At 44.9% G+C, this 14496-nt stretch overlaps 1 protein-coding gene across 1 annotated transcript in view; it reads right to left on the reverse strand.

Moving 5' to 3' along the window:
- RECA1 (recA DNA recombination family protein) overlaps nt 1–13428 on the reverse strand; it is a 51231-nt gene extending 37803 nt beyond the window's left edge. The window contains exons 1-4 of the mRNA XM_086492368.1: nt 13168–13428; nt 9257–9348; nt 9078–9153; nt 8453–8515 (exon numbers count right to left, since the gene is read on the reverse strand). Coding sequence (XP_086348494.1) covers nt 8453–8515; nt 9078–9153; nt 9257–9348; nt 13168–13374 — 438 coding nt within the window. The 5' untranslated portion in view covers nt 13375–13428. The remainder of the gene's footprint in view (nt 1–8452; nt 8516–9077; nt 9154–9256; nt 9349–13167) is intronic.
- Between the last annotated feature and the right edge of the window lie 1068 nt (nt 13429–14496).

The raw sequence follows: 14496 nt of genomic DNA on the forward strand, positions 1-14496 counted from the left end.
ACCATCCTCAACTCAGCCTACAAAATTCTTGCCAAAGCTCTGAGTTTGAGGATTCAATCACTTTTAGAGAGCCTTATACATGGGACTCAGACAGGTTTTGTCAAGGAATGCAGTATCCTTGACGACATCTTTACTTTTTGGGAGGCTTCTACCCTGGCACGGCTCCGTGGTGAGGACCTTGTGATTCTTCTTCTCGATTTTGAGAAGGCATACGACAGAGTTGACTGGGACTTTCTAGAGGGCACTCTACGCAGGATGGGCTCCTCAGATGCTTGGATCAGAGGGGTGTCAGCTTTGTACAGACAGGCTCACAGTCAGGTGCTTTTGGCAGGAGGTAGAGGTGAGCGCTTCATGTTCACACGCACGGTCAGACAAGGTTGTCCTCTTGCCCCTTTTCTCTTTTTGTTCTATGCGGAGGCGATGAGCAGATTTTTGGTGTCACAGCAGGTTGGTCTACGAGGCTTAGCACTCCCTATTCGGGGAGATGAGCTACTGGACGCTGAGTTTGCCGATGAATCGGCCTTGTACTTAGATGGCCAAGAGGCCAATCTTCGCAGATGTGAGCAGGCTTTGGAGACCTTCTGTTGTGCATCGGGCGCACTGATCAAGTGGAGAAAGACGATGGCTTTCTCGGTTGGTAGTGCTCCTGTGCCAGATTGGATGCCAGGAGAGGGTTTCAGGTGGATTCCCAGAGGGACTGCAATTCGGTACTTGGGTTGTCAGTGGTTTGGACTTGTCTCCCGAGCAACAGATTGCTCCTCTTCTCCTGTCCATCAGGAGAAAGCTGTTACATTGGAGCTCAGCACGACTTTCGCTGGCAGGTAGAGTAGTAGTTGCCAAGCAGGTGCTATTAGCGACTATGTGGTACATCACTTCCTGCTGGATCTTCTCAAGTTCTTGTATCAGCCAGGTAGAGAGGCTGATCGGGAACTTCCTTTGGTCAGGACGTGACACTCAGATAGCCCGAGCCAAGGTGGCTTGGTCGGTCATCACGCTTCCTTGTTCTCAGGGAGGGCTTGGGATCATTGATCCAGCACAGCAGAGCAGAGCCCTTCTTGGGAAGTTCATAGTCAGAGGACTTCTTCCAGGTGAGGAGCCCTGGAAGGAGTTCTTACTGCAGAGGATTCGTGCCGGGGTGCCTCAGTCAGGAGGCCCTTGGCAACCTTCGACCAGATGGATCTTACAGAGATGCGCCGAGTTGGTTTGAGCAGGAGACCGGAGGACCGCTTCGCTGTGAGTTTGCTTCGATCTTGGGAGCTCTTACGGCGTGGCCTGGAGCAGAGACAGCCGACGTGCACGAAGGAGCGCCTACGGCAACCCCTCGTCTGGAACCCCATGGTTATCACTCAGAGAGGCCACTTGGTTGGTAGTCGGCCTCATGTTTCCTGGGGTCCCATGGCAGCAGGTCCAACACGCTCTCTAGGTGACTGGCTAGAGTTCACAGGTTTGTCAGAGGAGGTGCAGGGTTTCCAGCTACAGGGCATGAGAGGGGTGCAGAGCATGCGTCAAGACATCTAAGAGTCAGTTCCAGCTGAGTGGCTCACGCCTCTCGAGCCAGTAGCACCCCGATGGATGGGAGCCTTCACACGACTGGAGGTTCTCATTTCAGTCAGGGCCTGCTCAGAGACTGTCCCAGCCCTGTTCTTCGAGCTTCAGGGTGGGGGACGATTACAGCGAGTTGCAGTAGAGGCCCCGCAGGTAGCAGAGTGCCGTTTCCAGAGGATCCGAGTTGTGGACATCTGTGGGAGGACTTGCGTCATAGACCCTGACCCAACATCTCGAGACTGGACACTAGAGGCTATGGGCTTGGGAGTGTTGTCCACTGGCACGAGTACAATGGGATCCTGGTGAGTGGCTATGGAGGGACCCCTTCTCTTCTGCAGACCACCCAAGAGTCCCCTTCTTTCAGTACACACAGAGGCCCGCCCCGCTACAGCACGTCATTGGCAGGAGGAGGGCCTCACAATCGAGTTCTTGGCAGCCTTTTGGCTTGGACGTCATATACTTGCAGCACACAGAGAGGCCCGCCCCGCTACAGCACGTCATTGGCAGGAGGAGGGCCTCACAATCGAGTTCTTGGCAGCCTTTTGGCAAAGGCTGTGAGACTCCAGACAGCCGAGGCGCATCACTTTGTTTCAGTGGCTGGTTGCACACAGAGCTACAGCAGTAGGGAGCTGGCTTGTGCATAGTGGTCTCTCGGCCGCATGTGCAGCCTGTGACCAGTTGGTGGAGAGTCAACGTCATTGTCTTTGGGACTGTCCCTCGGCCCAGCAGGTGTGGCTACGAGTTCTTCGGCTGATGCCTACTCTCTCCACGGCTAGACAGTACACTTGGGGGGCAACGGCTTGGTCCACTCTCACGGGCACGGCACTTCAGTTTGAGCTATCTTCCACCAGCAGGATGATAGTGATACAAGGGGGGCGACCTACACTCTAGCCTGCTACAGAGCTTACTCCACAAGAGTGGTGCAGTGAGAGAGAGGAGTGTTGGGAGCTCATCAGTGGCCTTACACTTTGGTTCATCTAGCGGGCCCGCTGTTTCCGCATTTTTGAGGCTCGCTCTGTGCCACCAGCAGAGACTGTTCATGACTTTTGGCTAGAGCTGATCCATACTCTCAGAGGACAGCTTGAGGGACTACAGGGCAGCTCCAACCGCATGCGGGAGCGCCGCGAGGCTTTCCTTTGACTCTGGCGCCCTGGGCCTTTCTACACCATTGTCCAGGGTGTGCTCAGATGGCACTACCATCCACCTGTGTGGCTCTTCCCTCCTCCCATCTCTTGATTTAGCCTCATTGTATATATGTTGTTCTTTCATTGGGAGAGTCTCCCCATCATGTTTGTTGTAGCCCTCTCTTGCAGAGGTGGTTGTAGCCCTACAGGCAGTTTTCATTAACTAATGGATCTTTTTCTTGGAAAAAAAAAAAATTTAATGAAATACAATCTGTTTGTTTACTCGATCTTTTTGAAAGAGTTGAGTCATGAGATTAGGACAAATATGTCTGAACTTGATAAAGAACGCCAAGATTTTCTCCACTCTCATGCCGATTGCTTCTCAGAGGGCCTGCCAGGCAAGTTACCACCAACTCGTCCTAAAGATCATACCATTGATCTAATACCTGGAAGCACACCACTGAACCAGCCACCCTACCGTGTGAGCCGAGCACAGAACGAAGAGATTGTGAACCAAGTGAAAGACCTTTTGGGAAAGGGTCTTGTCCAGCCTAGTACTTCACCGTATTGCTCTCCAATGTTGTTGGTTTTGAAGAAAGACGGATCTTGGAGAATGTGCATCGATTATAGAGCTATCAATAAAATCACCATCAAGAATAGCTTTTCGATTCCCAAGATCAATGATATACTTGACAGATTATAGGGATCCTCATGTTTTAGCAGGATTGATTTGAAGAGTGGATATCATCAGATCCGAATCGCGGGGGGAGACGTCTACAAGACAGCCTTTCGGACGACTTTTGGGTTATTTGAGTTTTTGGTGATGCCTTTTGACTTAACCAATGCTCCTGCGACATTTAACCGGATGATGGACAGGATTTTTCAAGAGTACAAGCTATTTGTTGGCACTTTCTTTGACAATATCGTTGTTTTCTCCAAGAATGAGGCAGAACATAGAGATCATCTACTTCACGTCTTTCAGGCATTACGAGATCACAAGTTAGTGATTAATGCGAAGAAAAATGAATTTTTCCTACCAAAAACACTTTTTGGGACACATTGTCTCAGCAGCAGGAGTGCAAATGGATCCGACCAAGATAGAGATTATCCGTAATTGGCCCGATTTGAAGAATGTCCATGAAGTTAGAAGCTTCTTGGGACTGTGTTCGTACTACAGGCGGTAAAGTTTGCAGAGGTTGCTTCCCCTTTGCTTATCTTGACACAGAAAGGAGTCCCTTTCTCGTGGGGACCCACAGCGGTGACTGCCTTTCAGACTTTGAAAGAGAAACTAACTACGGGACCAGTTTTGACTTTGTCGGACTTGCAGAAGTCATTTGAAGTATATTGTGATGCTTGTGGTCGTAGTCTAGGTGCAATGCAAGAAGGCCATGTCATTGCTTATGAGAGCCGATTGTTCTCAAGGACGGAATTGACAGCACAGATTTATGAGAAAGAGCTTTTGGGGGTTATCCATGCTCTTACTCAGTGGCGGCACTACCTACTCGGAGCGGATTTTACTATCTTCACAGACCATCAGAGTTTACGCTACTTCTTGTCTCAAAAGCAACTTTCAGAAAAGCAGATGCGGTGGGCGAACATCTTGTCACAATTTCACTTCCAGATTGTCCATGTTCAGGGACAGAAGAATTTGGTGGCAGATGCTTTGTCTTGGAAGCTGTTGGTTTTGGCTATTTCCGCGATACATCATAGGAGCTTCGAGGATATGGTTGACCAGTATGCCACAGATCCTGATTTTGCAAACGTTTTCACACAGATACGAGATGGGGAGACAGTAGCGGGATATTCCATTCGGGATGGCTACTTGATAAGGAAAACCATGTTGTGTGTTACACAACCGTTGAGGGAAAAAAGGTTATGACTAAATGCCACTGTCCACCTTTTACGGGTCACAGCGGCATTGCTACCACCATGAAAGGGGTAGAGAAATATTTCTTTTGGCCGAGACTCAGGAAGGATGTGGACGAGTTTGTGCACAGTTGCTTGGTATGCCAAAAGGTCAAGTTTGACAGGCATAAAGCACAAGGATTGTTACAGCCTTTGCCATACCCACCCGCCCCTAGGAGAGTATTGCAATGGATTTCATTTTTGATCTCCCGAGAACACAGAGTAGTCACGATGGTATCTGGACTGTTATTGACAAATTTAGCAAGCAGGCTCATTTCATTCCAGTGAAGAAAACAGTCAAGCCGGATCACTTAGCGAGACTATTTGTAGCCCAGATTTTCAAATTACATGGCATGCTTGAGACGATTGTCTCCGACAGGGACCCCAGATTTACAAGTTTGTTTTGGAAGGCAATTTGGGAGAACATTGGCACGCAGTTGCACTTTTCGTCGTCTTTCCACCCGCAGACTGACGGGCAATCTGAGATTGCCAATTCAGTGGTTTTAGATTTATTGAAGTCTTACATCTTGGATCAGAAGACTCAATGAGAAAAGTATCTACCTTTGGTGGACTTTGCCTACAATAACATGATACACTCTTCGACGGGGAAGGCGCCATTTGAGATTGTTGAAGGTGCTGCGAAGGTTCCACCCTTCCTAAGCACGAAAGATAAGATATTTGAAGCTGATGAGTATACGCGCGACTTAAACACGGCTTTCGCCAAGGTCCGCAAGGCTTTGCAAAAATCTCAGGAAAGACAGAAAAAGGCAGCAGATCGCCATCGTCGCGATTTGAAATTGAAGGAGGATGATTGGGTGCTCTTACGTTTTGAGAAGGCACGCTTGAGAAAGAAGAAGGGAAAGGAGAGGCTTTTTCCAAAGCTTAGTCTGAGTTACTACGGACCTTTCCATATCTCTAAAAAAATCAATGATGTCTCATCTGTTACAGCTTCTGCCCTGTAAGACAGAGCGGTGAAGACGAGTGCGCTCGGGAGTGCGCCAGATGCGCGTTGAAGTAAGGGTGGGAGTGGCTAATAAGTTCGGGGTCGGGACACGAAGATTCTTCAAATAAAAATCCAGCAGACTTTAAAAGCGCCGGTTTGCGGGACCTGAAGCCGTAATACCACTGTCACGAGACAGGCACCACGTGCCAACACAAAAGAACACACTAAGCACTTCAATAACAATTGAAATGAGAGAGAGAGAGAGAGAGAGAGAGAGAGAGAGAGAGCACACGTGACACAAAGTGGCGGAATTCCACCCCAGAGAGTACTCGCCCCAAACCTTGGTGCCCCTTTCGGTATTTCTTTATATTACTTGAACTCGATACAATGCCGGTTCTCACGCTCTGCACCTTTACCCAGAAGTGTGTCAGAGAATGAGCCCTATGCACAAATTTAAAGGCCCTTAGCCTTGAAAAGCAGTTACATGAAAAGCATTAAACTCAAAAAGCATCTAGTCTTTAAAAACATTGGCGTCCAAAAGCTACCAGCATATTTTGCAAAAATCCGTACTGCTGCCACGTTATCATGTCAACGCGATTTGTGAAAATCCGTACAACTGCCACATCATCATGTTAGCACAAACTGCGGAAATCCATACACATGTCATCATGCTATCCGGGTGTGTGTGTGTGGGCTTGCTTTATTTTAATGCCATTATGTCACTTGAGCCCCATCAGACCCCATCAGAGTGGGTCCCATAAGTTGGTGGGGTCCCATAAGTTGGTGGGAACTCTTCTTTAAAAATAGGCCACTCGGCAAGACTTTGTAAATCGGTAAAACTTATTCTGCTGCTTCGGCTTCTTCCCTTAGGGTTTAGGCCCCTCGGCCGGGATCTACAGGTTGACACGCCAGCAATTGGTGACAAAGACCATTGTAAAAATTTGTGGCCTAATTTTGAAGATACTTTGCTTGGCTGATAGGGAAGGTGCTACCATGGGGTTCATTTATGAGCTCATGATTGCATGTCAATCTTTTAGAGAAGATGAAATTGCAGGGTGTTGACTCTAAACAGATGCAAGAAATGAGGGACTTATGCATTGATACCATTGCATGCAGCATGCTATCTTTTGCATCCTGTGGAAACGTTAGAATCAGGATCATGAATTACATATGGATGAACGACGTTCCTACAAAGGTACACAAAAGGTGATCTTGCCTTGCAAGGCACTCTCATTTAAGCTTGATGCGTATGAGAATGAGGCACACACTTATGCTTTGGAGATGCAAACAATGAGAAAAGAATGCAAGAGGGTGTGAAATGGTGGGAGACTTTAGGGGGCTTGCACACCCACTTTGCAAACTCTAGCACTTCGAGTGCTTTCACAAGCAACATGTGATTCTCCATGTGAATGAAATTTGAGCGCCTTCTCTCTCATTCACGCGGAGGGGAAATAGGCTTCTCCCGCACATAGAAAAGCTTGTTTCACCAACTTATGGCTCACCTCCATAATCAAGCAAAGAGGCTATGAAAGAATGAAGATCACTCTATCTCTGTCAACAATCCTCAACAACTCAACAAAGGATTTTGCAATTGAGACAACCTTTTCCGCTTTGTGCAAAAAAATGTCCGAGTCAATCAGACAATTCATAGCAGTCTCACATCTCTCTTCCAAAGAGTGTATTGTATTCCAAAAGATAATACGCGGTTGCAAATCTTGTTGCACAAAATGTTAAGAGCACCACGTCACAATGTAGTCGATACAATGCGTAAGTAAACCGATGATCTCTGATAAACTTGAATATGGTAAGCCTCCAACAAAGTAGGCTGAGCTTACATCTTTCAATATCAGATTAATAAAGAGAGATCCACATGGAGCCCATGTGATTCCAGGATATTTTTGTTACATCAAAACTACAATAACTGGAAGCATTGTTGATCACTATTGCAGTTACATGTTTTAAACCACAAGCACTCACTATTGCTCTCTCATACAGCTTGCAAATATAAATAGAGCTCTTTTCTTTAAGATAAGTTCTCGAATAATACATAAATTCGTATTATTGATTAAAAGCCATAAATCGAGATGGATAATGCAACTTGGGAGCAAATAAATCTTAGCTTTCCATTTAGCATCACTATCATGCTAGATTGCAGCACACAAAGTGGCAACTGCAGAAGCACTCTCTCAATATGCTCATGGTGTTTCCAAGCATGAAAGGACTTTCTGCCAAAACAAGGAGGCCTTTGAGAAAAGCTCATTGAGTATGTCTCACTAGGAAGCTGCAATGTTTGTGTTACTATATTGATGCCTTCTTTCAACACCCTCATTATGTGCAAATAAGACTGTGGCCAACAATGATGCTGCACTTAACGTATAACTGCAAACACCTAGCCGTCAATATGCACAGATAAGACTATAAGCCTTCAATCTGCAAACATCAATCTAATTCACTATCCAAATTCCTTCCGCTTAGAAGTGATGACGTGAATTCATAAATATTTCAGACTTCTACCTAATTTCTTTATGACATGAAACAAATAATCCCTACAAGGGCACGAAACTGTGTTGCCCATAACAGTAAAGGCATTTGATAAGGTACAATACTAATCATAATAACTGCACTATCATTTTATGTACAGAAAAACAGCAACCTTGCAACTTCTAATGAGTGAGCTGTTAGCCAAGGCATGCAACTTAACTGACCACCACTTCAGAAACAAAAGTCCACAATGTGAGCCAATGGGCATAGTCACAATCTTCCCAACCATTATACTATCAACTACAAGTATTTGGAAAGACGGGGTCTCACTATTGTGAATTGAAAGTCTTGTTCTTGAGACTATAGATCCAAGTTAATTAAAAGCAATGTGCTGCAAAATTCTGATCATCATTATTTACTGCGCATTTTAACACATGAATATCAAAAAGTAAACCTGGATTTGTGCAATAGCATGGAGCGCCAAAGTGGTCTTCCCACTACTTTCTGGACCAAAAACCTGGTAAATCAACCCAAACAAACAAAACCCAAACAGCTTAACATTATGGTGAGGGATGAATACCTGATTACAAATGATTTAGCAAGACAAAGATCACATTGCATGTTCATAACGACCGGCATCATTGACAAATTCCAAGCATCTCATGGTCTATTGTGCCTGGCCAGTTCAAGGCTAGCTACATGATGTTTCTTGTTTCACCTTTAAATCTTGGATAACGCCTCACCATTCTTCGGCAGCAAAATACACGGCTGAGATTACCATATAATGGCAAAACTGTTTTAAGTAAAAAACATCCATGTTCAATGCGCAGACAACTACTTTGAGCAGGAAATATTCATGTGCCAGGTGCAGAAATGTTAGACATAACTAGGTGTAGGAATATTCTATGCGCAACCTGCAGAATTCTGACAGCATTGTTTAAGTTAAAAGTTGGCCAATAAGGTCAAAGGCAAAAACAGATCTCAAGGAGAAATATATGATATTGACATCTTTCTATAGTCCAGTGCTTATTTGAAGAACAAGAACATCACACGAAATCAGAAAAGACATGGAAGTATACCTCAATAATTCGACCCTTGGGCAAGCCACCTCCTAGTGCCAAGTCTAGTGTGATACAGCCACTCGGAAAAGTCTCTCTGCCAAAGGACCCACCGAGTCTTTCAGCATTTCACAACTCAGTTACCACATCCACAGAAGTCAGCATCTAAAAGCGTTTTCAGTTAATGTAAGAAACCCTACACAAGTGCTCCACCTGCACTTCCAAGCCTTGTTACACTGCCTCTGCCAAAGGAGTTATTTATGTCTGCAATCACGGCATCTAGTGCCTTTTTCTGTAAACAAAACAAATAACAAGACGTGAGGCAAGCACATAAAAAATTCTCAAGCACCCAGCATATAAAACTTGTCTTCTGAAAACACTCATGTTCAGCCCTGTTTTACCCTTCAACGGCCTACATATCATCATCAGAGAGAAAGGACAAACTATTAAAGAGAGCAACCATGTGACGGATAAACAAGAGAGAGGGAGTGGTAGTGAGAAAAGGACATCTAGAAGAGGCCCAAAAAGGCCTTGCGCGCATAGAGGCGTTCACAACAAAGTTCCCCCTCCCCCCTGCTTCATTCATAGAACTTGATACAGATATGGTGCTTTGGTGGAGATGTCAGTAAAGTGTTGGTTGGTCTGGTCTTTGGTCAGAGAGAGTAGAAGTCTGATGTGGGTTTAGATCGACTCTTCACTTCTTGGTCCAGTGTAGGCTTTTCATGTCATCACTTTGTGGCATACCCCCCACCCCACCCCTTAAGAGTAGAGTAATCGCCCTTAATTACCTCTGCAAAACAGAAACTTAATTCTTGCTCAAAGCATGCACCCACACATATCCTGGTTCTCACTAGATTTTTAATAACAGTCCTATAAGCATATAGTCCACAATCAACATTCATTTCCTAGTCCACACAGGATTCCGAATACCAGACAATCTATGATCTATCTAGCATCTCATCCAAGCCTCACCGAACTTTGTAAGAAACTATCTATCTAATCATCTCATCCGTTCTTCAGCACTCCAGCATTTTTCACCAGCATTTCAGCATCAGTTTTCAGCCCCTCAGCGCAAGCGTCTGCAATATCCAGCCCTTAACCTCAGCAGTACCAAGCATCTCTAGCCAGGGCCCAGTACATATCAGGCTTCAGCACCTCAACAATACCAAGCATATCTAGCAAGTACCAATCAACATCTCAAGAGCTCCCTTGCTTTTATGCCAGAGCAAGGGGGCCCTTGAGGGTGGTTGGGACCCGACATGGAGTGTCATCTCTCTTTTCTCTCTCTAGCTATCTCTCCTCCATTGTGTTCAGTTCAGTTTCTCTTTTCAAGTTAAGTAAAGTAACCTTGTGTTTGTGCAGAGTACTAGATCCAAGCTAAATCATTAAACACTTCCGTTGCGCCTGACATTGTGACACCAGGCATCTCTCATCACCACAACCATCACCTTCGACAGAGGAACGAAGCCCTCTCTTAAGAGAAAGAAACCGGCCCACATCTCATCTCATAGTATACTAGGTCCCACAACCAATGTCCTCTTCGTATCTATGATTCTATCTACATAAGATCCTCTATGATAATTTGATGATATCTGAATGTTTGAATGCAAGCGCTGGTGCATTCAATGAATACTGAAAGGGTGAGTAGTAGCCCTCTCTAGTAGATGTGGTTTGTAGCCCTATGGGCAGTTTTATTAACTAATGGAAGAATCTTCTTCTCGGAAAAAAAATTTATTGAAAGGGTGATAATATGTTCCTAGTAAAGCCATGCAGTTGAAGCAAGGCTGACATTTGTGCATACCGACATCTAGAGTCTCATTTATGAGGGTGCCCTATCTTTTGGCCTTACCCATTTGCTGGGCATTTATTTAAAGAGGGTGATTTGGAGAAAAGTTGGACAACCGTTGTGTACCCCTATCCAAAGGGCCCTAAGAGAGGTAAGTGGCATCAGTTGCAGATTTGTAGCATCTCTTGTTATCAAAGTTGCCCATAGGAATAAAGGCATATACGCACTTGTTGCCGCAATTGTCAACTTGTCAGTCGCTCCTATCCATCTTAAGTTACTACTTCAAACAAAGGAATAGAAGCAAAACTTGGGTTAGCAAACAACAACCTACTATGGCCACTTCTAGTTGTGACACAGAGTGCAAAGAAGCTTTCGGAGTTGCACTTTATTATGTAAAACTCCTCTAAATTGTGGTAACCTGTTTAGGTATTGACATTTGTCTATTAGAACTATCTAAACAAACCATCTAAGCCCATTGGCGATTGCAAGGAATCCACTAATTCATGTTCGCACAAAGCACATTAAGGTGCACTATCAATATGTCACGCGGATACTCTCTGCTAGAGAGATCAGCTTGGCTTATGCCTCAAGGACAACCTTGCTGATCTATTCACGAAGGCTTTGACTTGTGGAAAGTTCAAAACTATGTCAAGGTTTGGGCTTACTCGCATTTGTAGATGGGTCATAGTTCATAGGGCCTAGCACTTCCCTATGCTTTATGTGCAAGCTCTTGATCATTGCAACGATCCTAGAAGGGATTTGTTACCATATCTTGGTAGAGATGCGTGTGAAGTTGTGAGCACAAAGGACCGCCTGGGCACTTTTTTCCCGTCACTAGAGGGTACTTTTTCCTCGTGCATGGTATATACACCCATCATTCTAGGGCACCTTATCCTTGTACTTGCACACTAAGTTTTGCTACTTACTATTATCTTGAGCTGCTCTTGCATCTCCAAACTTTTGAGTGCAAATTCTTGCAACCCTAAATGCAACAACCTTTCTAGTATTGGTCAGCTAGAAGATCGTAATCAAGGGCATTTAGTCATGGTCCACTACATATGGGAAAAGCAAGGACCAAAATCCCAACTCACCATATAAGCAATATCTTCTGCATAGTTATAGAATAATATATCTATCTCAAGGACATCCAATATTGGTCCATTAGATAGAAAAATCCAACCTATATGACTACATCCCAAATCTGGCAGCCCTTAATCTTTCAAACATAGTCTTTAAACCAACGGCTTCCTCGTAATCTCCTGCAAAAGAACCAGCTCTTGCATATCCACGAGGAAGATTAAGTCCCCCATAATACAGCACATAAAAGGAGAAAAAGGGGCATGTGGCACCTACAAATCCCACCCGAAAACATTGATATACCATCCCTTAGAAACATAGGCTGGATGATTAACTTGGTTACACCCAAGGCCCCTCTCCTCATGAGAAAATCAAAGAATGGAGAACCACTTGAGCACACATATCACATGCACTATCAAAACCAGCCCACAAGAATTTCAAAACAAGCCACCTCACCTAAGAGAGAACTCTTCAATACATCATCCAACAAGACTTCTGTACTACGCCGATGCAAGTCAAGCCTGATTGACCAAAAGTGCCCACTTGACCAAGGGAAACTGAGAAGCTACACAGGAATGCATAAGCTTTTGCCAAAATAAAAGTAGAAACAAAGGCAAGCTACTTGGTGTTTGATCATTCATTGTGTAGAAAAGCTAGTCAGCTTGCTGCCAGGATTTGTACCTGATCAACAAGACTAAATCAAATATTCGACATTTTCTTCAAAATCCATTTGTTGCAACCATGGGAGACGACTCATGCATGACCATCACGGAACATGTCTGGCATGTGTATAAAAACAAAGCATGCAAGAATAGAACTGACACCTCCTACAGCACAACTGCAAGGGAATCATGACATGAAAGTCCCCGCCAAGATGTCAGAGATGTGACCCATCCAGTGATGAGAAAATAGAGATTCCAATGAAGGATACCTCGAAGCCATAAAACAACTGTCCAGACATCAGTAGCACCATCAAAAAGAAAGGCATTCCCGGTGAACCACTATTTAGTAGTGACGCATAATGCAGGATAGCACTAGCTACAATCATCCTGGCAACAGGACGACTCGCAAGTAATGAAGCACTGTCCCATGTCCTCTGTGGAAGTGGTGCAATGGCAGAAGAAAGGTGACATTTGCGCAGCAAACTCAATGTCCTCCCTCCCTACACACACACACACACACACCCCCGCGCCCTCTCTCCCTCTCTCTCTCTCTCTCTCTCACACACACACACACACAGGTACTTACTCGTTCACCAAAACGCGCTTGCTGGTCCAGTTCGCCATGGGAAGCTCTGGTTGCAGCAGCAAGTTTCACTCTACAGGAGCAAGGAAAACGAGTTGTGCGGGTCGAGCAAGGAGCCCTTGTTGTCGCCTCAGGAATTACGGGCTGTTTCCCTGAAGATGAAGCCACCCGCAATGAGCTTAAGCTTTCCATGTCCGTAACACGTTGCATATAGAGAGAGAGAGAGAGAGAGAGAGAGAGAGAGAGCGCAACGTAAGCCTACTGTCAGTCGAGTGGTTTTTATAACAAGGTCAAATGTCAAGATGTATTCTGGTATTAAGAGAGGGAGAGGAGCTTAGTCTTTTTTCTTCTTCTTTTTTTGCCACATTGAGACACTCACAATTGTGATTGTAGATGTTAATAGTACTACCGGCCTGGCCGCCTTCTCCCTCTCTCTCTCTCTCTCTTTTTATCACATGCAAAGGGGCTTGTTTTTGTTTTGAACTTTAGCCTTCAAGTCGCAGATTGCGTCACGTGTAAATGGCTCCCCCTTCCGCCACATTATGTTAGTAGATATTGACTAAAAAAAGAATGTATAATCAACCTCAAGCACTACAATCTACATGTGCCTTGAGGGGGGACTCATTTATAATGACTAAGAAAATTATATATAATCAATCTCAAGCACTACATGTGCCTTGACGGGGGACTCATTCTTGTACAAATACGTAATAGGAGGTTGACAAAGAGCTGTCAAGGATTCCCACTCAAGTAGCCGGTATTCTTCAAAATCAACGCTTGCCTCTCTCTTTGATCCTACAACGTACATGAGCTCAATGCTCTCAATCGCAACATCATTGAATTGAGCCACAACATAGTTTCCCTCAAAAACGTGAAGGTTTTTAGTTTTTTATATCTGTTTCAGATAATAGTATCTAGTGATTTGGGTGCAAATCAAAATGGCTTGGTTTTGCACTCTATACCCTCCCAGGATTAGGTCGTTGGTATAGAAGACATCTTCCAAGTCTTTTGCGCCCACTCACAGATTTTCACGGGTAGATTGTTCTGAGGTTGTTCTGCAACCAGAACAAGTGTTAGTGCCAATCCCTCTAGCACAAGTCTTCTTCCTAGTTGGGATGGCTCCCCATAGCACCTTCCATGTAAACATCTTCATGGAGCTTGGCCATTTGATCTCCCATATGACATTAACCCTCTTCCGCCAACTCTCTTCCGAACAATTTTCCTTCCATCTCTTGATAAGTGGAGCGAACCACTCTACTTTGTATATCAGCTTGTTATAGGTATATTGGGTCTTGGGGAGTGCAAACACTTTGTCCTTTGGCCAATGTTGGG

The sequence above is a fragment of the Adiantum capillus-veneris genome, chromosome 20, assembly GCF_014529385.1.
Source record: "Adiantum capillus-veneris isolate H3 chromosome 20, ASM1452938v2, whole genome shotgun sequence".
In the NCBI taxonomy this organism is placed as follows: Eukaryota; Viridiplantae; Streptophyta; class Polypodiopsida; order Polypodiales; family Pteridaceae; genus Adiantum; species Adiantum capillus-veneris.